Source organism: Falco cherrug, chromosome 7, assembly GCF_023634085.1.
Source record: "Falco cherrug isolate bFalChe1 chromosome 7, bFalChe1.pri, whole genome shotgun sequence".
NCBI classification, from domain to species: domain Eukaryota; kingdom Metazoa; phylum Chordata; class Aves; order Falconiformes; family Falconidae; genus Falco; species Falco cherrug.
Window position 1 is genome coordinate 1726881 of NC_073703.1, and position 27303 is coordinate 1754183.

Sequence of the window (27303 nt, forward strand, 5' to 3'; positions counted from 1 at the left end):
ATACCTCTGTGATCACACACACAGACTGTGTGTCATTAAATAGTTGAAAGAGTCTCATATGGTTTTTTTGTTAGTGTTTTATTTTTAAAAACAGGTGAATCCACTTTTTATACATCATTGCACTTCAACAAATACACAGAACACAAGTTCATGCATCTACAGTTACGCACATCATGAGAACCCTGTTAGGTCTATTTCTACAATCTTTAAATCATGAGAAATTACAGTGTCAAACTAAAAGAGTATAACTAGTTGCATAGAATATCACCATGCTGTAACATTTCATCATTTAAACAAAAAAAAAATTATAAAAGTTTGCCTGAATTGAATGTACAAGAATATGTTGAACACATCAGTGCAAAAGGATTTGAGAATTTACATGAGTTAACAAAAAAAAAATCACTTAAAAAGCAATCATATATATATATATTTATAAACTGAAGGTTTGTTTTTGTTTTTAACTGCATTCCACCACGTTGAACCATTCCAGCTTTTAAAGTCTGATTATAGGACACCCAAGTCTCTCTATATAGGTTAAGCCCTTAAGATAATTTCAATTTATATTACTTCTTTAAGTACCAGAACAGTATAATTCTCTCATCTTTCAGACATACAGTAAGGAATGAATATCAGCAGCTTAAAAATGAAACACAATTACTGTAGTTTGGTTCTCCCCCTCCCCCAAAATATAAATATATACTGTATATATTTTTAAGTTTTGCTGTACTTTACAAAAAGTATCACTAGATGGCAGCGGTGCGTTTTAGAGCTTTGCCAAATTTAACAGCTACAGGAAGTAAAAAATGGCGCATGCTGAACTGACTTACTACTACTACTACTGTTTAAATAGATGAAAAGGGGAAAAAAAAGCAACATTCACAGCACATCAAGCCCAAAATAGTTTACACCTTCTACACTGAAGCATTATTTAAAATTGATCTGGCTAGGTCATCCTTACAGGAGAGGCTAAATAAGGCATGCTTTAGACAGTCATATTGTTGCTCACTTTAAAAGGAAAAAAAAAAAAAAAAAAAAAAAAAAAAGACAGAACTGGAGTTCTAGAACCAAGAGTTCCAACCCTTAAATTTAGCAGGTCATATTGCCATCAGTCTCTCAGAAACTTAAAGCTCTAAAAAAGAAATGAGAAAAGGTGCTAGTCAATGCCTGGCAGCATTTTCAACATCCCGTGCCATTAAGAACGTGCAATCAAAGCGCTTAACATCCATTTCGGTCTTAAATGCAGAGAGAGGCTTCCCAACCAAGGCTGGCTTCCAGGTTTTAAGGTTGAATGAGGAAGGGTTTGGGGGTTGGGTTTTTATTAGCAGTAGCAGTGACTATGTACAGTTCGACAGCTATTGGATCATTAAGCTACCTGCATATTTTATGAAAACAACCTTTTGATAACCCCCCAGTGCGTGGTGAAGCCTGGCAGGAAGGGGAGTGCTGCCCCCTGAGCGCCTGGTAGCTTGGGAATACACAGAACGAGTGACTGTTACGCACCCCAACCACTACAGAAAAAGGAGGAGCTTAGCCTGCCCGGTTCGGAGATGCGTGCGAGCCATACTTACATGATAAGCATTTTTAATTTGTGTTTCTCTGGCGTAAGTTTTTATCTTTATGATTGTTTGTAGAATTGGTTTTCCTAGAGAAAGAAATAATAAAAGAATGCACCAAAATCAGTCACAAGTGTAGGGAACAACAGCTTTGCACACGCGTGAAACCATTTCATCCTTCCACCTCTTCAGTGGCTGAAGGCAATGCAGCCTCTGGACCGCATGTCTTGCCCCCTCCTTGCCCAGAGCAATGCACCCCCACGCCCATCACTTTGCTCCCTAGGCTCACCGCAGCCTTTTTACAACTGAAGAAGATTGTTTGGGTTTGGGGTTTTTTTTTTTTTTTTGCTTATGATTTTATAAGTAAGTATCAAACCGGCTACAGCAGGCAGCCGGGGAAAGCACATGTCACTTCAGCACAAATACTTCTCTCTTACTCCTTCCGGATGTTTTCCAAGCAAGGCCCTTGCAGAGAGCACTTCTCTTTACTCCAGCGTAACAACCCACAAACCAAAGGGTCCGCTACCATCAGCGGTGTCACCCAAAATGTCAATCCTACGTACCGTGAACTCCCATAAACCCTCAGATTAAGCCAAGCAATATTTTTTTCTTAAAATGCACTTACATTGGCCCAGCTGGTTCATCATCTGCAGAAAGAATTCCGATGCAATCCAGGAAAAGACAAGGAAAGAAAAAGAGAGTCAGTCTTTGCACCGTACGCCAGCTGAACTGCAAACAGCAAACTGATCTATCTACAGCGTTAAAGGCCATTCCACTTGGTAGTGCAAAGATTCATGAAGTTATTTTTCTGGATTCAAGTTTTAATGGCAGGTATGTTGCTTCAATGGTTTTAGTTAACACTTTGAATGCTTGTCATGAAGAACTGCAACTGTAGCGGACAGATTGTTGCAATATGGTCAGACTCATCTTGTCCCCAAGTTCCAGTGGTTCAATCTCATAAAAAATAGATGAGAAGACAAACCAACGTTTCAGTTGTAAAATCCTGCTGTTTGTTTTCTTGCATTCATTTTTTTTTTTTTTGTTAAATGTATCTTATATTTTTTTAAAGCCATTCTTCAACTGCTGATGGGTCACTACTGGTATATACACCACAGGGTATATACACCATATGCTTATCTTCCTCCATGGATGATTTAACCTCTACATACTCCATTTTTCTCAGTGTCTAATTAGAAGGGACCAGGTTAGGCAGAGGCCGGAGGTGCAATACTTGATTCAAGTATCCAGAGGCAGTCCTTGGGCAGCAGCAGGCACTGCTCGTGTGTCCGACAGAGCACAGGGCTCAAAGCACCAGGAAAAGTCGGGGCTGTTGCAATACCTCCAGACACCAGACTTCAGCTACAGGAGACTGACAGCATTGTTCTGTCTGTGGCTCTTGGCAAAACCGTTCTCGCTTAAGAATTGAAAAAAAAAAATATCTGCCAATGAGTATGGTTTCACATTAGCTCTTTCATGACCAATTGAACTTTTTTTTTTTTTTTTTTTTTTAAGGCTAACACACCTTATTTTGCTCTCAAGCTGCAGTACAGAAGACAGAAGTGCGTTTGAACAGCAGTACAAAAATCGATCCAGAAAGTTAACACTCCTGTATTTTGGGGAGACCAACTCAGGACCTGCCATTTTTGACATTCAACAGTTGCCGTCCCTCCTTGTGCTAGAGGGAGTTTTTCACTGAAGTCTTTAAGAAACTCTCAGCAGGATTCCACAAGGGTGCTTAGTGCACATGAAGCAGTTATGGAAACTACAGTCTTAACAGTGTAGGCATCCGCATGAGCACACGCTAGGAGTAATGTCGGTCAGAGGGGACATTACTCCACCTGTACCTTCAAGGCAACGGATAGGCAAAGCCACCGCTAGCACAGACAGTGACCGGAACAAAAAAATATTTCAAAAAAATAAAAGAACTAACCACAAATCAAGAGCTTTACAGCCAAAATAACACACTAGCGACACACCAGTGTCCACAGAAGTCCATTACCAGCAACAGTACACTATCAGACAAGATACAGAGAGAACTAGGACTAGTAAGGACAACCAGACATCAATGTGCTGTTGTATATACAGTGGAGATATACAGACACACATCAGGTACTGAAACACAGAGCACGGTAGAGTAAATCTAGAACTTCCTTCCACAAGTATCTTTTGATTCACAAAAGATCTTAAAGCAGGCTGTGCTTGCCCTCCGCACGCGGGGTGGGAAGAGCCCTTTGTCCCCCAGGTCAGTACTGCTACCGATGCCGTTCTGCTTTAAGACTCTGCTGCCTCAGCTTTCTAACAAGCATCATCGACATCTTTGAGAGTTTGTTTGGGTGGACTTCAGAAATACCAGACTGCACCATTAAGATACAAGCTCTCTCTTGCTAGAAAATAACCATTTTTCCTTCTCTGTTGAAATATTTCAACGCCTAGTTCAGGTAAGTAGTTTTGTGTGTTTAAAAAAAAAAAAAGATTCATATATATAAAGGCTGCCATGGGGTGTTTTTCCTAACAAAGATCCAACAAAAATGTCTATTGAAATACTTAAGATTATACGGTGGATCACCACCACTCGTCCCTTCCCATCTATCACCTAAACAGATAAAGTAAGCCCGAGGAGGGAGAATTTCTCTGTGCATTACTATCCTGGTCAGCCATTCACCTGCTGGCAAAGCACCCCCAGAACAGTACAGACAGAGACCGAAACCTTAGCAAAACCAGGGGGCAACAGAACAACAGAAAAATAAGAAAACTAAGACTAAATAAAGATTAAAAACAGCAAACTGAAATCCAAATTAGTTGTGAACGTGAATGAAGAAGTTTTAAGAAAAAGTGTTAACATTATGACTTGTGCGTTGTATAGACTGAAGCGGAGATTAAACAAACTCCAAAGCATGCAGATCTCACACTTACCACCATTTTTTTAAGGGTATGATGCAATTGAAGGGGGGAAAAAAAAAAAAAAAAAGAAGTCATAGTAACCGACAAATATCAATGTAACTCAAAACCTTTATGCCAGAAGACCTGCACTAGCAACCGACAGTCTCTAACAGTACGTGAAGCCTACGGCCGCAGAGAAGGAACACCCTCCCCACAGCGTGCTGCTTCACTCCGTCCCGCACCACTTGCGGGTCAGCTGCAAAGTTCGTAATGGATCACGCTGAACCCCCCCTTTGCAGGCATTTGCTTTTGAATTTGGAGGGGATCTGCAGGCTCCAACACCCCCATTACTTGTATTATACAAGATTAAAACAAAACAAAACCAAACCCCAAACAAAAACCACACCACACCCAAAACCAAACCACCAAAACCCAACCAGCCAAGACTTTCTCGCAAGTACAGCGATGACTCGCTCAGCGTTGCCCCGGCCTGTGCATTTCTGACCCGAAAGGTTAGAACTGCTACTGTCTTTAACACATCGTGTCACACACAGAATCAAGCCTTCCAGGCAAAAATATCTGGACATTAGAACTGCAGGATGATGACAAACAGATTTGCTTAGTTCCTCCGCTTGTATTAACTGTCTGGGAACGTAAGTCACGCTTTGGCAGTCTGAGAAGGGGGCTGTGTTTTGTGGCCCCTCCCAACTTCAGCCTTAATTTATAAGGCATTTTAGATGTGACACAGTTGCTTTCACCTCCTTTGGAAGGCTACGGGCCTTACCTTTACTATCAAATTAATCTTGTGTAGCCTCTTATGATGGGTAGAAGTTAAAAATGAAAAGCTAACGGGTCCTTCCAGCACTAACATTCAAATTTTTGCAGCCAAAGGGACTCTGCTTCTGCTCGTGCTTCAAAACCTGCCCAGAGGAGCCGGACCAGGAGCCCTGGCCACAGGGCAGCCCCCAGGCCTGCCCTCACCCTCGGCAGCGAGCGGGGCAGTATCAATGGAAGTCGCCCATGGTATAAAAGTTCAAATTCTGTTCAAATACTCGAAAGGAAAAGCCAGCATCTGTGGTATCTCTGGGGTCCTGTGTTACAACTTTACAGCCTCCAGAGAGTAATTTTCCTGAGCCATCACAGAGCCTACTGGGGAGTTTTTATATTTAAAAGCTTGCTTAAGATCTTGCTTTCTGGGAAGAGAAAATTTGACAGTGGCTTGAAAACTTTTGAGAACGTTTATAAAAATTTAGATGTGTTTGCCCAAGTTGGAAAAAATCAATTTTTAAAATATTTTTTTCAGTTCTTAATTTGTAAAGCATTGAAAAGGCTCCACATGGAGCAGTCGAAGCGGTCCACAGCCACGCAGGACCATGACGCCTTCGCAGGAGGCAGCTGTTTGCGGGGACACACACGTTACAACCTGCAGTAACCACTTAGGGCTGCGGCTGCACACTCAAAGGTGGCAGTTACCACCAGGACGAACGCTGGGTTTGGAGCAGTGCTCTTACCTTGGCCTTCCCTAACCGGAATGCTTTGGAGGGAGGGGGAAGAAGATGTGAGCAGAGACACTCGCCTTGCTCCACAACGCAAACCAGTAAGAACGAGCCGCTGCTCTGAAGCGGAGCGAGGGCACGGGCGAGCGGCAGCAGAGGCTCCCTGGCCAAGGCTACTTACATCAGACTGGAGGAATTTGGATCCATAACAGCATCTAACAAAGCAGCACACAATGGCCCAGGGGAGCCAGGCTGTTCAGTTACCGCTGTGACATAGCGATGCTTGCCATCAGGTATGGCCGGGAGCTGCACAGCCTCGCCATGTGCCTCTGACAGTTTTCTCCCCTTTATGAATTTTAAGGATGGGAGAGAAAGATGCAGGCAATGGGGGCAGGGGGGAAAACCCCAAAATTAACTCACTATAAGGTAAACCATTTCAGTGAAAACATTTTGTTCTTTAAATTACTTACAGTAATAGCAGGAACAGGGAAAGTCAAGAAAAAAAGAATGAGTATTAGAAAGAATGTGGGGATATGGATGGAGCTTCTGCAGAGCCGGAGCAGAAAAACATTTATGGAAAGTCTTTGTACTAAGCTGAGAAATGAGAAGGGAAGAATGAAAAAGGACATGTTATAAACACAGTCACCTCGCGGCTTTGAACTGAAGATCACGTAGAACACGGAATTTAAAGTAAAAACTGTCAACATTCCTACAGGGGAATGTAGCCAAGAAGTTTTTACTTTCTACTTACCCCAGAACACACCCTTTAAAACAGTGCCTCTGCTAACTGCAGGCTATTCGATCCAACAACAACAAAACCTACTTTCTTTAGGGATCTTTGAAATACTACATTCAGGTCACAATGGCTCATGGCTGTCTATCAAAAATAAGCAGCTTAAGCTATACGACAGAGGAATAAAAAGCTATTTGCTTCCTTTTCTTGTCAAGGGAAGCCCAAGCAACTTGCATTCTGAGCAAAATGCATCAGCAGTCCCTGCTGAGACCGTTTCCCATCATACATGCAGTGATGCGCCAGCGTCTCTGGCCTCAACATGCCATGGTCATGCAGCTTTCATCACCAAAAGCCACTGGAAGCTGCACGTTATTCACCCACTCTTCATTCTACAAAACCTAGCTGCTCTCTGGAGAAGGTATATGATCCATATATTGCTTCACCATTGTAAAGCAAGTCAACACTCTCATTTTGAAAGAGCGCAGGAATTCAAGGGCCATCTGCCCTCCCTTCCTCCTTTCAGTACATAATTTGGATGCAGGGGGGCTCACACCTGCGGGCAGGTTACTGGACGTACTCCCTGCAGTCACCTCCCCTCCCAGGAGGATGAGAATGCCCCTAATCCACAGGCACAACGGCAAGAACCTGCACTGGGCACCCACCAATGCCATCTTCACACCATTTCTGGTGGAAATACAGATTTCACGGGTGCAAATTTCCTTCTTCTGCTATACAGCAGCAGGAAGAAAAAACAATCAAAAAAAAAAAAAGAGTAAGCCGACAAATCTGAATTATGTGAAGGAGGAAACATTAGCAAAAGAGCTACTGAGCAGCCCTGTTCCATGGCATAAAAAGCAGTTCAACTAAACGCAAAAAGCAAGGTCCATGCAAAAAAAACCCAACAAACAAAACACAAAACCAACAAAAAAACCCCAACAACAAATGACAACAAACTGCAGTGAGGAAATGCCAAAGTTAAAGTAGCACTCTTGCTCTTCCAGCATGGCAGCACTTCTAGATGGAGGTAACACCTTTTGTACAGCCAGCGAATATATCGTGTCTTGTAACACACAGCCCTTTGTCCCCCCGAGCTCTGAAACCTAAGCAGCCTCACCCTGCAGCTGAGCAGTAAATTGAGAACTGCTCCAAATTTAACCAGGTTATCTGTCACTCTACCCATCTGCCAAGAGATGAGGTAGTTGGCACGCTGAGGCAGGTAATTTTTAGCTTGTGTAACATGGAGACGAGAGAGAGGGAAAGGGAATTCAATTGTCTTTATTTTGGCTGGCCAGGTAGAGTTCCCAAGCACTCTGGAAAGCATCCCAGACACCTTCCAGGACACAGATAATGTTTCTCTCTGAAGTCACATCTCCCACCAGTAACTGGGTGCTCCTGTTCAGCATCAGTTATCAAAAGTCCTTTTTGGCACTTATGTTCAGACTCACCAAAAAGGTACAGCCCTCAGGCCTTGCCTTTTTTTTTTTCCCCTGATGTAGCTGTAAGACCACTCTATTTTCTCTGAAGTTCTTACAAATACACTCTTGTGCGTATACAAGTACACTGCAAATACAAACACTGAAATTACTTCTCTGGTTTGTTGAGGTTTTTTTTTTTTTTTTTAATCAATACTTCTGAGGTTTGTCTGAGAATGTCATACTTCTCTACAAACAGTTCTTCCATCAGGGTAGAGTGGGAGGGACCCGCAGGATTTCCTGTCTCACTGCCTTATGCTACATTGAACTGGAGGATTCTTTGGAGATGCAGAAATGCTAAATAGTTGAATACGCTTCTCAAGAAAGAGCAGCAAGATGGGCTGGAAAGCAGCACTCCAGCGAAGACAGACTAGTAGGGCTGAGAAAAGTAAGAGGACTCCAATTAAGCATGCCTGTTAGTGAGGCCTGGAGCAATCCCACTCCAGCTTTCTGCCTGGGCTGGTTTCATCCAAGGGAATGAACACAGCACACCCCGAAGGGTTGCCTGTAACTTGCAGAGGCTTAATGAATCCAGCCCTAGAAACTATGTCACCGGGTACTGCACGAGGAAGAGCCCAGTGTGGGCACCAGCATCTCCCAGCAAGACCCAAGACAGTTCAGCTGCATTCCATCCTACAGTGTTATCAGCCAGGCTCCGCACGGGCTGCGGGTGCACTTCCAGGTGTCAATTTAACAGTTTCTTCAGCTCCAGAGAGGCTTTGGTTTTTCTGTATCTATACAGTGGACGTTACCATATTTAGCATCACTGTTCTTCTCCAAAACTTCTAAAGAAATCCTTAAAAGTGTCCTGAATTAAGTCACCTTTGCACTAGGTCTATGCAGAAATCCTCACTCCAGAGATCCTCCCAACAGGACAGACATTAGCCGGCACGTCAGCGGACTCTCAAGGGGAAAGCATACCTGACTGAAGGGAGACCCCGTCTCCGTAAGGCAGGATCTGGGGGCACCCCATGGGCCACTCTGAAGCACTGCAGAGGGGCGAGACTACAGGTAAAAAGCTTGCACCCCAACATTTAGGCTGTTTACTGGTAGCAGACACCGTATCTGCAGCAACAGACAGCCTGCAGCAGGAGGATGTACCAAGCGCAGTGGTAACGATCCACTAGGCAGTGGTCCAAGGAAAGATGCAAAATGGCCATCCATCCTCAGACATGGCTGGGATTTTTTGGCTGCTTCTACCTGCTACTCCAGAGCAGAGGAAGAACAGAGAAGTCTAGTGAGTAAGGAAGCTCCAGAGTTATTCTGCCACGGGGAGTGGGGTGATGGTGGGGAATATGAAGGAATCTAAGGAAAAATCTGGAGTGGTCCAAGGACAAAATTCACATCCCAGGAAGAAGAGCCATTCAGTGATGTTACTCTGCTGATGGGGCTACCAGGCTTTTTACCCTGTTAGCAAGGAGGACCCAAAATCTCAACCATTATTGCTGCAGCAGCTTCATATGAAGATCTGGCACAAGCACAACCCTTGTCCTAAAAGCTCAACCCATCAAAACCAATATTTTTCTGGAAAAAAAAAAAAAATAAAAATCAGAAAACCATCTGATAGCTGAGAGATCACTGCTCTTGCCAAATAAGATTGCTATTAAGTAATACAGTGCTTAGAATACTATCTGCATGAGTTGCTCGCTCACCTATAGACTCATTGATGTTACCCACTACAGATCACCACAGCATGCGGAGGCAGATGTATGATTTTGCAAGCAGAGAGTTTCAATGCCATTGCATTAAAACAATAACTTTGGCATTTCGTTACAATGTATTTGAAATAAGAATAATTTAAGTAAAACATCCAAGTGTGAAAATCAGCAAAACTATCAACGATTTCTCACATATGCATTTGTAAAGTGCTCCTGCTTATTAAGAGAGTGTTTCCCACCACGGTATCACAGAAAGCTCCAAATGCCATTACAGAAAATGCAAGAGTACCCAAGGGACTCAAGTCGGCCTTCAGCTGAGAACATGTTATACCGACTGTGTCTCTTCATCCAGGCAAACCTAATGCACAGATACTGGCTGTGATATGCAGTATTAGATTTTGTCCTCCAAGTGGACAGGGAAAACTATTTGTCCACCACAGAGGTGCATCGCTCTCCAGGACTCAAGCTTAGCCGCCTTCACAATAACAGCAGACCGAGCAAGCAGATTTAGTAACCTCAGCTACCTGGCCCATCATCTAGGACACTTCCGTCAGAGATGATGAGCCTGGCTCCCTCAGGAGTGGCCAGACCAACCAGGAAACCTTCAGCCTTTCAAGCAAACGGGTAGTGAACTCCTCACAGCAACGTGTGCTTACCCACATTGCCGTGGTGGCTGTGCTGCCGTCTGGTCAAGTCAAAGCCAATTTCTATTGCATTAAGTCTGTTTGAGGCTGTTTGCAGTAAATATTTACACATCAAATTACAATCTGGTATCTTGTTTCAGTCCTCGTGAAACTTTATCAAATGAGATTCTGAAATGCAGGGAACTATGACCAGCCACCACCACAGAGGTGTGATTCTCCCCAGCCACCCTGAGAGCTAAGCTAGGCCAGTGCAGCCTAGCAATAAGTGTTCTCTTGCCTTTCTCCCATAAATTATCTTTTTCAAGTTTTCTGGGCTGGTTGAGAGCCACTTCGAGGACAACTGCTGGCGGTATAAACCCCTTAGCCACTGTGAAGCTGTTAGTTATGCAGAGGAACATGCACTACACAGTTTAAATTTTGTTGGATACACACCTAGACCAGTCTCAATGCATGCTCTATAAGCAGTTAGTAAATGCTACTCAAGTGGTTAAGATCAAAAGCTAGTTTCCTCTAGGTATGCACTACTTAAGACTGCTTTGATCTGCTACAGAAGTGATCCAAGCCTCAGCCATTCTCAAAATATAAGCACTTATTATCTGTTATGCAAGATTTATTTTTTTTCATTCTCTGGAACACAGCTCAGGAACCACGCAGTTGGTTTTGCCCAGACTTCACAAGCAGGTCACTGTTGCAGCACCTGTATTTTCATCTCAAAAGGCAAACGTCATGCTGCACTGTTACCAATCCCTTGCACAGCTTGACTAGTCACTGCTGCACAAGCTAACTTCCGAAGGCAGCCGTGTGGTACCTGCCACGCTAGAGGGCTCATTCAACCCTGGAAGACACCAGTGATTCAGCGCTTCCCACACTGACTCAGCACGTTGCCCTCCATGTACTTTAAAGCACCTGCTCCATTAGTTGGATGCATCATGCTCCTCCAGCACGATGGCACACCAGCCACTTCGCACATGGATTCCTTGGACAGGTTTTCTTGATAAACACTGTAGTAAGCAGCTGGGTGTCATGTTAAAACCTGTTTCTGAATCTGGTTCTTTCAAATCCTTATTTTTAGCCTCAAACTGACCCCTCCCCTATCCTTTAAAGAGGAAGGTATGCAGAAGCAGCTCAAAGATGAAAGAAACAGTTACTGGTTTTTTGTGTGCCAAACACAGTTTAACTAATTAGTGTTACCATCAAACCTGGCAATAAAAACCTAATCTTTAGAAATTATAACTCAGTGGGTATTACAACTGGATGGTTTCCAGAGCATTCCTTAAATACAAGTTCAGTTACACACCAAAGTAAGAGCCCTACCCCTACTCTTTTAACATTGAAAACATGTTTTATTTTTGAAGCATCTCTGCAGTCCCAATCCCTTTAAGCATAATGTTCCATCACAAAACCTGCCCAGTGTCCAATCCCAATGCCATACGGAGTGAGTGCCATCCTGGATTAGAGTGTTTCTGGTTCTCTCCCCGCCCCCCGTACTGGGCTGATGGGCAGGATTTCTCAGGGCTAATACAGCAGGAAAGAGACAGGAGCACTAGACCCCTTGTGCAACAAAAGCTTTAAAGACAGTGAAACAACTGCCCTCCCCCCACACAGTCTGAGATCTCTGGGAAATCCACGCAGTACTGGGACCCTCTGCACCTCCTGGGCTTAATGTTTGGAGAGGGAACAGATGAGAAAGCAAAGATCTCTGAGCTGAACAAACTGGGCTGCCGGTCCTTCCTGCCAAAGCCCCACTCCGTCCTGCTTCCACAAGTTCACTATGTATTTTGGTTTGGGTTGGGGTTTTTCCTCCTTACAAGCGGCTTTGAGCACACTTACCGTCTGGGACTTCATCCGGCCGCTTCCTTTTCTCATAAATAACTATGATGACAACGAGGATAACGATTTCTGCCAAGATCCCCAAAAAGGGCCAGAGGGGAGCCAAGTGGCTGCGGACACGGAGGATGGTTGTGACTGAGACAGAGCCGACCTGGTTGGTTGCATTGCACTGATACTCGCCAGGATCCTCATTTATCTGTAGGTTTGTGATGCTGAGCTCAGTGTAGTTGTCTTTATTTAAAATAAAGAATCTGCCAGAGGAGTTGTTGATGTCCTGATAAAAGGAGAAATGTGAAAGAGGAAAAGAGCAAGAACTTTATTAAGTTCTGGTGCCCCTTCATTTGTATGTCACGGAAACTAGAAAAGATTTGAGGGATTCTTGCATAGAGGCTGGTTCCCTAACACACCAGAAAAGCTCACTACTAGCGTTTATTCTGTATCTCTTGCTAAAGTGAACTGTGCTTCAAAGCAACAACAAAAAATGCCAGCTTAACTGAAACCTGTATTTTCATCCTACTTAAACAGTATCAGCCATAAAAAGCCAGCAGTTGTGATCACTTAAGCTACCATGTTGTGTTCTCAGCCTTTTGCTTCACGAGAAGCCGTTACACTCCATTCACCAGTTAACAGCAATAAGATGAAACAGGTCGACCTAAACAGATGAGAGAAGTAACAGGAGAGAGGATACATTCCCTAGCAGAGGACAAAACAATTTCAATGTAGAGAGGAAAAAGAAAAGCAGTACCAGTTTAGATTACACTGCCTTAGATAGTATTTTCTAACTATTTAAGGTACAGCGGCCCTAATAAAATTTTCCCCTTGCTGTGCTTTTAAAAGAAAGAGGCACTGCTCACAGATTTGTGGTCAGGGCAGCCTAGGCCACCAACTTCAAAAATATTTAGAGAAGCTGGAATTCAAGGTGCCATATTTGTCCTACATTTGAAAAAGAGACTTCCAGAGTTGCTTATGCTTAGAGAATTAAAAAGGAGCAAACTTTTACGAAGTATGGATGTCTGATCTTCCTGAAAATTAATCTTGGATGAACTTATCGAATAACCTCACCAGAAAGATGGCGTGAAGGGAAACCTGCATACCACCACAGTGGACTGATGACTCACAGCACTTGTTAAATCACTTGTATAGCACTGTCTTATAAAAATTTAAGCTCACACTTAACAGTGAACAACCAAACCAAACTGTTTTTTGATTAACATTTTTTTCTTCATCTGTCAATCAAATTTCTACCTCTGGCAGATCATGCAGCAACATACAAAACAGGTGGGCTGAAGGGTTTAGCAACTTCCAGCTTCTCTTCTGCTATTCCAATTACTAGTCAAATTCTCTTTGCTCACTAGATCAGTTGCTACATGGAAAAAATATCCTCACTTAAACACTAACAGGTATCACTGCAACTTCCTCATATTAAGTCTTGTGAGCTCAGCCAGTAAAACTGGAAAGCAGTTTGAGAAATTAATAACCAAATGCATTTTTAAATCACATTTCATAACTCACATCTTGCAATTTGTAGCAGATACCCTGAACACCACACCTCTCTGCACAGTTCCTAACTTTGCCCAGCAGCAATGCAGTCGGCAACTCTGTTCACACAACAGCAATAGAAATAGCCACTTGGTACTTGCTGCTGCTGAAAAACCTTCGCTTCACTCACTAAGGTATCAGACTTTTGAGGAACTCCATTTCCAGAAGTTACAAGGCACCCTAAAGAATATATCCCTAAACCCAAGGTGCTCGTTTCCTTCCTTCCTGTGGGTTTGGCAGGTTAATACATACCTGACTCCCCAGGTTTCTTACCTCAAATACTCCGTTGACCTTCTTGCGCCACACCCACTCGGGATGCGGGAAGCCCACGGACTTGCAGTACATAAGGGCCTCCTGCCCCTCATTTTTATTTTCACTTCGCTTGTGGCCAGTGATGTCAGGAGTAGCTACAAAACAAAAGAAAAAAACCTGTGTTCACAAGCTGCTCTTTAAAGAGAGGTATTTCAAGCGCTGAGAATGTGAATAGAAAATAAGCCACAAGTTCCCTGGAAGCTGTTCCTTTCCCACACTGAGTCGATCTTACAGAAGAAAAATTGTGATTCCCATGTCTCTCCAAACAGCATCTCAACCGCAAGAATGTCATTCAGACTTGATTTGCCAGACAAATTGACGGACAAGGGAGGAATCTCAACATCGAACTTGATTTATGTACCAAAACCCTACAAAATTTTGACGGCCCAGCTGTTCCCTAGTGCAGGAAGCCGAGAAACATTGACGTCCCCGTCCCCACTGCTCAGGAGGTCCCTGCAGCTCTGCAGTACCTTTTCAGCTTTGAAACAGAGCTGTCAGAGATTCTGGTTACAGCCTGCCCATCGCACCAGGATGCCAAACTGATATTGCCTTAACATGAATTTCTGAAAGATGAATCAAGGTATCCTTCCCTGCAGCAAGATTTTAGATTCGGTCCACAGACATGCTGTGACTTGTGAACGCTCTCCGATTGTTACGCCTCAGTGACACCACTCCTGGGTATCTGCAATCAGAAGGCAAAATCCCTCCAACACAGAATCATTTTGTTTAGCCTATATACAAATATATATATTTTAAGGAGGGTTACAGGTGAAGCTGGGCAACTGCAAGGAAAACACAGCCCTGAATACCAGCAGAGGGTCTTCTGTAATTGATTCATCTATAAATAACGTCACTGCTGTTTGTCACAGCAGCCCCTTGCAGCCTAATACCTCACGAGAGATTACGATGGATCAATGGACTGCCTGAGCTGAACCTTCGCTTAAGCAGATGGCTTTGGTGCTGTAGTGACCACCTTTAAAGCCCATTCGCTTTCTAGCTTGCTAATTATGCCACACGTGGCCTGCTGTGTGATCGCAGGATACTGACCTGTTAATCCAGCCAAAGTCCAGCCAGAGCGCTCCAGGAAAAGGCTCCCCAGACACTGGAATTTATTACAAGGGCCTATTCAAGGAGAGTTCCCTTTACCACTCGCAACCCCTACAAGCAGGTAGGGGGTTTTGGCAGCTCATCTTGCAGCTGCAAGCTAAAGGAGTTAAGCAGATTTCACAGTTCTGATCAGCTGCAGCTAAGACCAAGCAAAACATCTTGTGCACCCAGACAGCATCAGCTGAAACTGCTCTTCCCAAAAATTACATCACAACTCTGGGAAAATGTTCAGCAAGTTTAAAAGCTAAAGGAATTATCATATTTCAAAGGCAAGGGCTTTTCAGATGCAGAAGGCACCCCATGCTTTATTCCTGCAAGATTCTTTTTGGACAGTAATGCAGCCGATTGACAATGTTGTTAGAGGCAGAATTAAAATAAGCTTCTGAACAACAGAAAAATCATGGCTGTAAGAATACCTAAGCTACAGCGTTCCTTAGTATGTGCATATTCACCCAAAAAACCACCATCAGGAGATGCTGACCAACCTAGGCTTTTCTCAAAATGCCTGTGTACATTCAAACAGGATTTCCAACACGTGTGAGTTCTGCAGAAGTTCTGATCATTTGACATGTAAAGAAACACGCACTTACCACTTACAGAATTATTACACTCAGCTGCATTTTTAAACACCTGATTTGCTCCTATTCAGGAGCAGCCAGAGCTGTCAGCATGCATTGACAGGCTGAACAGATCCTCCACAGTGGATGCTGCTGCAGAGGACACAGAGGCCAGCTTCTTAGCAGAGATAACTGCCCACCAGAAATTAAAACTAAATCCAGGACTTCTGGTAGATCCCTTAAGGAAGTTATGTCATTTTATAATAATTTTAATGTTAAAAGTTCTCTTCCCCACCCCCCAGCGATATTTAAGTAAACATCTTTTCAGTAGGGAGCTGAAAAAGAGCTTGTTACTTAAGAAAAATACTATGGTTGTATCATCCTGTAAGGAAGGTGGTGAAGGAAGTACATGAACAGAGTCTGTAAGTATCCACACAGGCAAATAACGGCTTTGCTAATGACACTGAATATACATGATCATACAGCAGGACCGACAGATGAAGCTAGACTAATGCCAACTAATTGCAAGATGATGCTAACCATAACCATGATATGTAAGAACAAGGCGCTAGGCATTTTATTTATCTTTAAGAAAACTGACACTTCAAATGTATCTTCACACATCAAACACGAAAACACTTTGAGAAACACAAGACATGAACTGAACGAAGACACCAAATCCTAACAATTCTCTGGTCTTGTGCAAAAAGAAGCTGCCAGCTATAGAAACTGAAGCAAGCTGGAAACAATATATGAACTGTTTATATATAAACTGAAGCAAGAACAATCCATATTTGCTAAGTGATCACATTACCTATTTCTACAGGGGGCAATAATACTTGGAGGAAATTAAGTTTTCAAGCTGAAGGTCTCCAAGCAGAAAATATATCAGCTTTACAGTTGAGCATGCTGCGTTACATCTTCAGGATACTAAGCACCAATGTGCACCTGCATCGTCCTTTCAAACCATCGTCTGCAGCTTCAAAGAGGAATAAAAACATTTATTCCTAAAGATGGTGTTCCAACAAGAAGTGAATTTCATCTTGTGATCGACTGAAAGGCATCATCTCTTCCTTGCTAGGCTTGGAAAGTTCTCTTACGCAGGAACTACGTAAGCGCAGCGACTTCCCTGCGGTTTTTGCTTAGTTGAGGATGATATGCAGAGATCTCATCCAACGTAATGAAAACGAAAGGCCAGCAGAAGCAAAGCACAAGAGAAAGATTTAAGGTGGCAAGGCGACAGTTCCAAACTGGCACCGAGGGGCTGTCAAAAGCGATTACAAACTACCCCCATTAGGAAAAGAAGAAATAGGATCCAACAGCTTAAAGTTGAAGCCCCACACAGTCTCCATCTGTCAGCACTCCGTTTTTCACTGCCATCTACCAGCAGACAGTGAGGCAAAGCAGAGCCTTGCAGGGAAAAGGGTACAGTAAAAGTCAGCACTGCAGCTGCCCCACTTTTTCCTGTAAGGTTGCTAAGAAAGAAAGAAGGAAAGCTTTCTAGGACACCTTACCTTCTACCGCAGGGTGACCTAGTGTTCTCCTACAGCCAAGTGATAATTATATTTCTTTAAGAGGAGGACATTTTGCCAGGTTATCCCAATGAGAGCATAAGTGCCAAGAATACATTCTTCTCTTCCCTTGCTGGGCACGGCTCTGCAGCAGCCATTTCCAGCTCTGCTAGGGCAGGGGCTATTTTTGTATGCAGTCTGAGGGGAGCGCTACATGGAATATTAATATTTCAAGGCATGATGCTAGTCTTTTTCAAGATACAGCTGAGACATTAATCCAGTACACTTATTCAACCAAACTGTTTGGCAAATTGTATTCTGCTACACAAAATATAAAATACCGCTGCAACTGACCCCAGTCACAGATGTAGCCAAGAGATACGTTTTCCTGTGAAGCATTTCAAGTCGAGATTTTTCTTACACCATTCTGCTCTAGTGCCAGTAACAGATAAAGCACCAAATCGAAATAGGTTTTGTTCAGAAAAGATTTAGGATTTCACTTCACCTTTTAAGCAGCAGAATCCACATCTCCATTCAGATACAGTTGGCTGTGGAGACGTGGATACAACATGCTACGTCAACTCCTACATCAACGAAACCAAGATATTGCCCCTGATAAAAGAAAGCAAAATTTTTTTTATTCTTACATTGTGAAACAGGAAAACTAAACACTGAAGGTTGGTTTGAAACAGCACATGGAAGAACAAAAAGAGGTAGGGCTGGTTTACATTAATTGCTAAAAAAATATCAGAATAAATACAGAATTAGGCCATTTTTGACTTCTGAAAAGCAACGTTGTTTTGATAGTTTTACACTAAATCACATCAGAAAGAGGGTTTGTGCCAGAGTAAACACTGGACCTCCACACTTCAAGCGCCCAATAAGCACAAAATATACTGTGTAGCAGCTTTCTGAATGGTATGCTTTTAATACAGCTCTGAAAAGAGGGTGGGGTTTTTTTCATGTTACAGGGCACACAATGTCATTTCTTGATAAAAAGGAGATATTCAGCCCTTCCTCCAGGTATTTTCAAGGTATTTTACTAGCATTGCTAAAGAGGAGAGGAAAACTAATAATGCATAATACTTCCAAACCATGTCCCAGTTAACAAAACCCCTTCAAGTTTTCCCATTAACAGACAAAATTAAAGCAAGGGCAAAAGCACCTAAAAATATTCTTGCATGTAAAAACTATTATGTCTTATGGGTGACCTAGTAAAATGGCTCTGCGAGATTTATTTTTCTGCATTATAATTCTAATCCATGTCTACCTCTATAGCCTGAGCAGAGAGTTAAGACACCATTTGGGTACTGTGAGAAGGGAGAACGTGACATGCATTTTCGGTGTAATGCTTAGGATCATTCCAAAATACAGTTGTGCTAAGAGAATGCCCAACTTCCTAATTAATTTCTGGTACAGCACTGTGAAACCGTAGTAGAGGTTTAAGACAGCCAGGAGTCAAGAAACCAAGATCTTCCAAGGCTGCTGAAATAACCACTCCTTTTCCAGCATGCTGCTTGGCCTGGAGCCAGAGTAAAAGTGGAAGAATAACATTCTGAGTGCAGGTATGGCATGCGAAACAAAAAGTCCCTAGCTCAGCTCAAATTAGGGGGTATAACAAAAGGATTTTTCAAAAGTGGTAAGTTCTATGTCTCTCGGAAGCAGCCAACAGAACTGGTCTGAGCACTTGCTATTGGGAAATCTATAGCAACTGGGGAGGATAAGAAGAGAAAAGTGCAAAATGAGTGAGGGATGAGGAAGGAATTCAGAAGAATCCCCTCGATGAGATAATGGCAGAAAGGCCTTATAGGAAGAGGCATTAAAAAAAAACTACCTGTACAGGTGCACAGAAAGAAGGGAGCCTTGAAAGGAAAGAGAACAGATGCACTCCCCCATCAGCCATGCTACATGCATTGGTATCTGGGCAGCAGAGGGAACTGGAAGCATGTTCCTCGCCATCTGGTTTTCACTGCAGCTGCTCTGCACTGGACAATGGTTTGGAGTATCAGAAGATAGAAAGACAAACTTGTTTCATCCTCCTTCTCCCAAGATCCTGATAAGAGCAAAAAGATTGCAGAGGCAGAAGTCTTCACAGTTGTATTTTGGGCTTTTTCTGCTTTCTTTTAATCTTCAAGTTTTCAGAGCTCTCGCATCACAACACTGCAAAAGCACTGCAGGTATTTCCACCATGTGGCAACAAAACAATTAAAAAAAGCATACTTTTTTGGTAGATAGCACACGCTGCATCCTGGCTAGTGCCTGGCAGGATCATCACCACTGTTCCTGCTGAAAATAGCCACGTCATACATCATGTCCTGGTCACCTGCAACGCTCTCAGCCAGCTGACTTCACTGCAAAAACAAAGGGTGGGAAAAAGATCCCTCCCTCAAGGCAGAATCCTCCTAATACTTGTATTTACCCAGCCTGTTATTTCAGGCTTAGATCTGCACTCACACAATGCCCTAACAGCTCTCAGAACTTGAGCAAGAATACTCAGTCTCCACCAGACACTTTATCCGACAGCCGGACTGTCTGAGGGAAGCAGACTTAAGCCATTCCTGGGAACTCCAAGAGAACGACACTAAACCCCAGTATTTTCATACTACCACTGCCCTAGTCATTTTTTTTTTACCAAGAAAATCTGCTTTCAATATGCAAGCACACCTAGCAATTCTAACGCGAAGCTCATGTTTCTGAATTTTTAAGCTTCTTACGCAGCACATGTAGAGATTCAGGAAGAAAACAGGCAACATTACATAAAAGGCAAATGGCACTGGTATATCCTGGATTACATCTGCTGCGAGGCATTTGTTAAAGCTGTTCACAAGTTGTCAGAAAGTCACTATTTTGGTCTACAAGCACTTTCATATTCAAAACCATCATTTCTATGTGCATCAGCAGTTAAAAACTGCAGTATAATTACAATTCACAATTAAGCCATTAAATCTATGTACAATTGCTTAACCACAAATACTGCGACAGGCCTCACAAGCAGGTAAGCATTAAATTATGGCAGCTGCAAGGTCAAACAAGATTCATGCATCAATGCCATCACATATGCCTTGATTAACAACTAGGAAACATCTCCACACGTGAAGCAGTATCAAAAATCTGTTTGCTTCAAGAATTCTTTGGCAGAATATGTAGAATATTTACACCAAACTGCAGGAGTCTCAGAGAATGCCTTCCCTAGCAAAGTAAAAAAAAAAAAAAAAAAAAAAAAGCCCATATATTCTTTGCCACTAGCATGGATATTATTCAGAGACATTTACATCCAAGAAAGCATGTGCGATACAAGTTCAGCTGTATGGCTCTTCCAGGAGCAGTGACTAAATGAGTACTCTCTGATCGGAATGAATTCATGTACAATACTAGGACTGCAAAAAGACTGCAAAGTTCTCCAACTTGTGCTTTTAAATGCAGCCCAAATTTATTACTACTAAAGTTTCCAAATATCAGGAGTTCAATAGGAAAGCATCTTTTCAGTTTAAAAGTACACATGCATTCCAATTTGCTTTGCAGATGACTTGACAAAGTACTTCCCACCCCAGACAAGCCCTGGTACTTCTTTCTGCCAAGGAGGAATTTGAGGCACATCAGCCACTCTTGCAATGCTTTATGGAGGAGCAGGTGAATAGTTACTGAGTCCCAGATTGCGACTGCAGAGCAAGCTGCAGGTGTAATACCTCCCAGGAGTGGTGCTGGAGTCATTAGCTTCTAACTGATGACTATTCATTTGTATTTATGTATAAATTACCTGTGAAAAGTTGTTAGTTATTATTTTCCCTCTACCTTTTGTGCCAATACTTCAGATATGATTCTTTCTTTCTACAGCGTTAAATCCTATGCCCCTGGAAACCTCTCTGCCAAGTTCTCTCAGTGTCCCTGTCTGGCAGCAGACAGCAGAGATGTATACAAAGCTTTAAAAGGTCTTCATCTATTACCAAAGTTAAACTTCCTGTCTCTAAAAGTGGTTTGTCACCCAAAGCAACCTAGAGAAGGCAGAAAGGACTATAAGTTGTTAATTGAGATATTAGAAGATTTAGTAGCTACAGTGTAAGAGCAGAATGCAAAAAAAGCCCCCCCAAAAAGAAAAAAACCCCGACCCTACACCAATATACCTTCAACACCCAGAAGACATGGTGACCAGAAGTACAATGTAAGTTTGAACTCAACTTGCTATAAGCAAGGCAATAATTACTTTTAGAGATTCAGTCAAGATTTTTAATCAGTAAGTCCATTTCTCACGTGTTCACATGCCATACACCTCTTAGCTGGGCCAACAGGAAATTGGGGTGCACTTGCACGCGCACATATTTTAATTTCCTTCTTCCCTTGCACAGATAGCTTCTGTGCCAGATCTGGTTAAACACTAGGTATATTTTGATAGGTTGTTTTATGCAAAATCATGGGAAAAAACCTTTTAAAATCGATACAGAAAATCAGCAAGCTTTTCTTGGTACAGCAATCTGTCAGAATGCTTATGTATATGGCAATATTTCTCTTCCCCAGGAAACTGTATGGTTCAAAAAGCGCTGTTCTCTAGAGAGGAAAGATGGCATTCAGAATAATACTGTTGCATTTGTCATTTCACACAGACTGCCGAATTACCCCCACTTCCTCACTTCAGATTCAGGAACCTGACCATGCAGTGGGGCACCAGAAGTTCCCAGGAAAGAGGTCAGCTGTCAGCTTTTGCTACAGATCTGTGATACCCAATTTAAACAGCAATGATCACAATATAGATCAGGACAGGCTGCATCACTGGCACAGGGGTGCTAAGAGATAGTGTGAAGCTTCCTCCTTCCCATTTGCTATTTTCAAACAGCAGTAGAGGAAGCTCCATATTTAAGCTGAATGTGTAAGGAAGATGGTAAGTAATGCTAACGTAGATTTCAAACAAGTTTACAGTACACCTTCATAAAACCAGCATCAGTATAGTCCCAGATGCACATAGGCTGTTTGCAAGACTTTTTAACACATTTTTTCTATAAACTCATCTGCCTTTGACCAACAAAGCTGCCATATTGCATCAATTCCATCTTACTACAGCATATAAGGGACAAACCACAGCTACTGCAGAGCAGTGGGCCAGTAATTTCCACAGTTATTCAACAAACGAACAACTGTATTGTGGCAGTAGTTTAATACTGTATAAAACACCATCACCTCTATGTTGTACATCCAACAGAAACACTATTCTTTTGTTCAAGAACTACCATAAAGCTTGGTGCAAACCTTTCACATTTTGCAGTTTCTATCCACTATTTTAGGGTCCTAAAGAGGTCAGAAGACTACTAACATACACAAGACAGAAAAAAATGGTGCGCAAAAGTGGAAAACCCCAATCTGGTACAGGACATCTGTCCCAACCAGAACCCAGGCTTTCCCAGCAACTGAAATAGTCTCTGCAGACAAAAAGACAGTTCCAAGCTACCACGCGAGAGATGCTGGTTCTTACTCTTTTCCTATTCACAACAAAGTACATTGAATACATTCAGATGGCTTCATTTACGGTGAAAGATGGAGGAACCAGCAGCTGTCTTTGCATAAGCACAAACACATTCTACAGCAATCTTTATCCTGCTGGACAGGTATGGTCTCTTGTGATAGCCAGATTTACCAAAGGAGTGCAGAAGTGTGCTAGAAGGTGTTTTAGTACCTCTTGTGTGGACCACAAATGCAATGGTCATAATCTTTTATCTGTGAGATCTTTCCCCTACGACTGTGTGCAAGACTTTCCCTTGAAATTATAACCAAGGATTGGACACATATTATATATCATGAGAAGAGGCCTCCTGAGCTGGCTCTCTCGTACAGACACCGAGCACGATGGCAGAGGCAGTGGAAGCATACACTTTCAGGAAGAGGAAATAAAACAACAACAAAAAAAGAGTACCTCTCACTTCTATAGTGGCGTTGGCTATAGGAGAGTTTGAAAACACAAACACGCACAAGTATTCCCCTGACTCTTCTGCTCTGGGCTTCAAAATCCTGCAGACAGGGAGAGAACACATGAGCCGTGTTAAGTACTGTGTTAGCAACCAAAAATGAGCAGGCTAGGAATTTATTTCCCTACCCCCCATACTTCACAGCTGTCATTTGTTAATTGAAGGTATGTTATACAGACATACCTACTTGAAATAAGAGATGTTGTACGCCTAGAAAAAGGGTGAGCTCTAGTCTGGAAAGTCAGTATCAATTTAGCTAGAGACACTGCATTTAGTTTAAAAGCAAAGAAGGAGCCCAATACCTGTTAATTATGCACTACAGTTAGTTTGATGTGAGTCACGCTCCAGTTGCTAGGCTATTAGGCAGATACCACCTCCCACTGAGGGAGAAACTGGATTTGTATGTACTATCTGCATTAAAAAAATCATAGCATGGCCAATTGGAAAGCAACAGACACAATCAAGGCTTACACTGTCATTTCATAAGCTGTTTTCTTTTTCTCTTACGAGATATGAGACTGGTCCATTAATGGCTTTGATTCAAGCTGCAAGTGGAAAAACTGCAAAAGCTGGTCAACTCATGAAGACACCACACAGGAATCTGCTGCCACTTGAAATTAGGAAAGACTAACGCAATAACAACTAGTAGAGGGGAAAACAGGTGCAAACCAGCCAGAAGAAAATCAGAGCTGCAACAAATGCAAAATAAAAACAAACAAGAAATACTAAAAAACCTCACCCCCAACAACCAAACAAAAAGCCAGGAAAAAACTGCCCAAGATAACTTTACACTCAAGATGGTGCTACCTTCAAGTTCACCAGCTTTTGCTGTCCTTCAAAAAGCTTTTGGATACAAATGACTTAAAAAGCTCTGTGCGTATGTTCTTCAAATATTTACCTACAAAAGACATCTTAGACTAGAGAAGCATACAATGATGTGACGCAGAATTCACATCTCCATACAGCACAGAATAAGGCAGAGTACTACTCATCCCTCCCTCCCTTTACTGAAAGGCTTCTTAGCTTTCTTCATTATTACTATTTTTTAAAAACACATTAAGTAAATAGCTTGCAGATGAACAGAAACTGTGCAGAAGAGCACTGTAATAAAATAATTTAATTAATTATTAAATTGATTTATTTCACTTATATTTTATTTATTTATATGATTTATTTATTTAATTATTATATATATAGTAATATAATTATTAATTTTTAAAAAAAAAAAAAAAAGAAGAAGAATGAAGCATGGAAACTGCTTAGACACATGGAAAAAGCCACTCAGTTTAACACAATACTTTGACCCAAGTCTTCACTGTGTTTACAGCACTTCTTTCCGGAGTCGACCAGTGAAAGTCTGAAGTTAGTTATAAAGTTAATAAGTCTTTCAGATAAGCAATAATGTACCCACTTTTCACGGAGTTAGAATTACAGATTATCATAATGACAGAAAGAACAACTACTTAAGAATCATCAAGCATCAAAGGCATAATTGCCATTTAAACTGTAGGCAGGCGAAGCAGCCTTAGGAAGTGCGCAGCAACGCTGAACATTAATGCCTGCCGACACCGCTGGCAAAGGTGCACTCTACAGAGCTGCAGTGAGACAACCCCAGCCAACTGCTCCCATCACCAGGCTATCTTGCGACTCTGCAATAGAGAGGGAAGGCAGAGAATACCTGGCCTTCTGTAATTGCATTTAGGTCCTTAATAGTGAAGGAATCATACTTTGACCACTTCTTTTTTTATTCACTTAAGTCAACGCTTCAGGAGGGTGGTGAGGAAGTAAGACACTGTATTCTTTCAGTTCTACACAGACTGCTTGACAACAGCCAGTACTAGAGTATTATTACCATAAATCATTAAAAAAGTGTAAACTGATACAGCTGCAAAGTTTTAAAGACAAACAAGCACCTGAAACAAGTTTGTGCAGCCAACAACTTCCTCCAGTCCTGTGGCTTTAGTAAAAGCCCAGCTTTTTGTACATGTAGACTTTTCAGCAGATGCAGAAAAAGCCAACCAAACAAAAAAAGAAACAGAAACAAAAACCCACCAACTATTTTCTTCAGTTTAGCTCAGCAACCTTCTACACAACTCTGAATTAACTGATGAGGAATTGCCAAATAAGTCACTCCTTATTTCCTCCAAACTATGAATGTAGACTAGGGGACAGGTCTCTACAATGACAGGACAGGATGGCCAGAACCACTTCCCGGCACCTTCTGCTGTAAAAGAATACACTACAAATAATTCTTGCCCATTTTTAATTAAAATGGTGAACTAAAAAGCTATACTTAACTCTGAGCTTTCTGATTTCAGCTGGCTTCCAGCAAGAGCAGCTAAAACAAGTTTGAATGAAGAATGAGGAAAGATGTATTCAGTTTCTAATGTTGTATAAAGCAGGATTTTTAAGGAGTAGTTTAACCTATAAATTCTGAAGCTTTCTGTATAGCAAACAATGCTGAACTTCACATTCTAACTATTTTATAGCAGACCAACACATGTTAATAACTGAAAAACCAAGAACCTAAAGCTTTTTTAAGGAAAATAAATAGAACACAAAAGATTAACAAAGTATTTAAAAAGTGCTTGAGTGAAACATCCTCTTGTTAACCACAACTATGTTGCCACTACTTGCATGGATCCTCACTGACAAAATCTGGTATTTCCATGTTCACAAGTGATCAAATCAAACTAGACGTTAACAAACCGATCAAATGCAGTGTGATCATATGCAACAAAAAAATGCCACAGAAAGCCTGAAACCACAACATGCAGCAAAGCAGCTTAAAAATGATCAGGAATTCAAGATCTACTTTGCAAATGCAAATCTACTATTTCTCAAGCTGTCCCCGAGACTGCGGCATGCTCTAGCAGCCCCTTCATTCTCTGGGAATAGAGAGCCTGTCTTACAGTCTGCCCACCTTACTTCCTTCTTCTCCAGGAAGTTAAAACTGAAGCCAAGTTTAATTCTTCCTTTACAGAGGAATTTGGAAGGAAAAATCCACCGCAGCTTGGAAGAGATTATAGACAAGTCAGCCTCAAAACCTGGCTTCTTAAATAATAATGTGCAATTTTCGGTAACCTTGATGCAAAGCGCCTTTTTTACCACTCAAGCTGGTGCTTTTGGACAAGACTGCTCATCAAGTTAATTGCTAGATAAGAAAGTAGAGCCTTTAAAACTCAGACCCAGTGTCAAACATTGTACTGAGAAAGTAACAAGATGTAATTTGGGAACTAAATGAGACTATTTTTTTAACTGCAAAATGGAACAGATAATGCAAAGTGAGCTAAAGCAGAGAACAAAAGGAAAAATTTGAACATCAGCATCAAACACAACTTCCATAATACTGTGGATGAAACGATGCTTTGCTAAGGCAACAAAAACCTTTCTTAATTAATTAATAATTCATTAATATTTCTTAATCCTGTGCCAGTATGCAACATCAGTGCGGTAAAGAGCCCACAGTACTGTGCTAGACACAGAAAGAAGCCAGTTGAGTGTGTAGGCATGTTTCCTTGCTTTAGTGGACAAGCAAGGAACAGTAAACCAGATGTGCTATAATGTAGCGGGCCTTGATCAGACATAGGCACCTCTTTCTGGTGTAACAGCCGAGCAGGAGAGTCAGAAGTGGTCTAGTGTCTCCAAAGAGTAAGTTACCACCAGTGGTTAAACCATTCTTTCATCTTAGCTCAGCACTGAACAGAAAGTTGTATTTGCTATCCACACTGGCATCAAGTAAAGAAAATGGAAGAAAATAACACAAAAATCACACATACAAAACAGATTGTTGTTGGCATCACTGCGCAAGCTTCACATGCTCTCACCAACTCCGTGGCAAGAAAGCCTCACTTCAGGAACACAGAAACCCTCAAAAGATTTCTGCTTGATGCAAGCTACAGTGCACCAGAACAGGTGGCTGTACATGCTCTGTTGTCCTTCACACCCTTAGATGGAAAGTAAAGACAAACCCAGAGAATCCACACATGGACGAGATTAATGCTGAAAAACTTGGATGTACTGACAAATAAGAAGCACAAGTGATACAGCTGTACTGGTT

General features: G+C 42.0%; 1 protein-coding gene across 3 annotated transcripts in view; it reads right to left on the bottom strand.

Annotated features, from left to right (window-relative positions):
- Window positions 1–59: 59 nt before the first annotated feature.
- NPTN (neuroplastin) overlaps window positions 60–27303 on the bottom strand; it is a 59710-nt gene continuing 32466 nt past the window's right edge. For 2 of the 3 annotated variants that reach the window (XM_055716276.1, XM_027802798.2), the window contains 6 exons: window positions 23192–23286; window positions 14079–14212; window positions 12267–12540; window positions 2179–2200; window positions 1569–1642; window positions 60–1129 (listed from right to left, as the gene is read on the bottom strand). In XM_055716276.1, coding sequence (XP_055572251.1) covers window positions 1582–1642; window positions 2179–2200; window positions 12267–12540; window positions 14079–14212; window positions 23192–23286 — 586 coding nt within the window. In that variant the 3' untranslated portion in view covers window positions 60–1129; window positions 1569–1581. Of the gene's footprint in view, window positions 1643–2178; window positions 2201–12266; window positions 12541–14078; window positions 14213–23191; window positions 23287–27303 lie in introns of all 3 variants that reach the window. The other variant, XM_055716275.1, reaches the window with a different exon arrangement.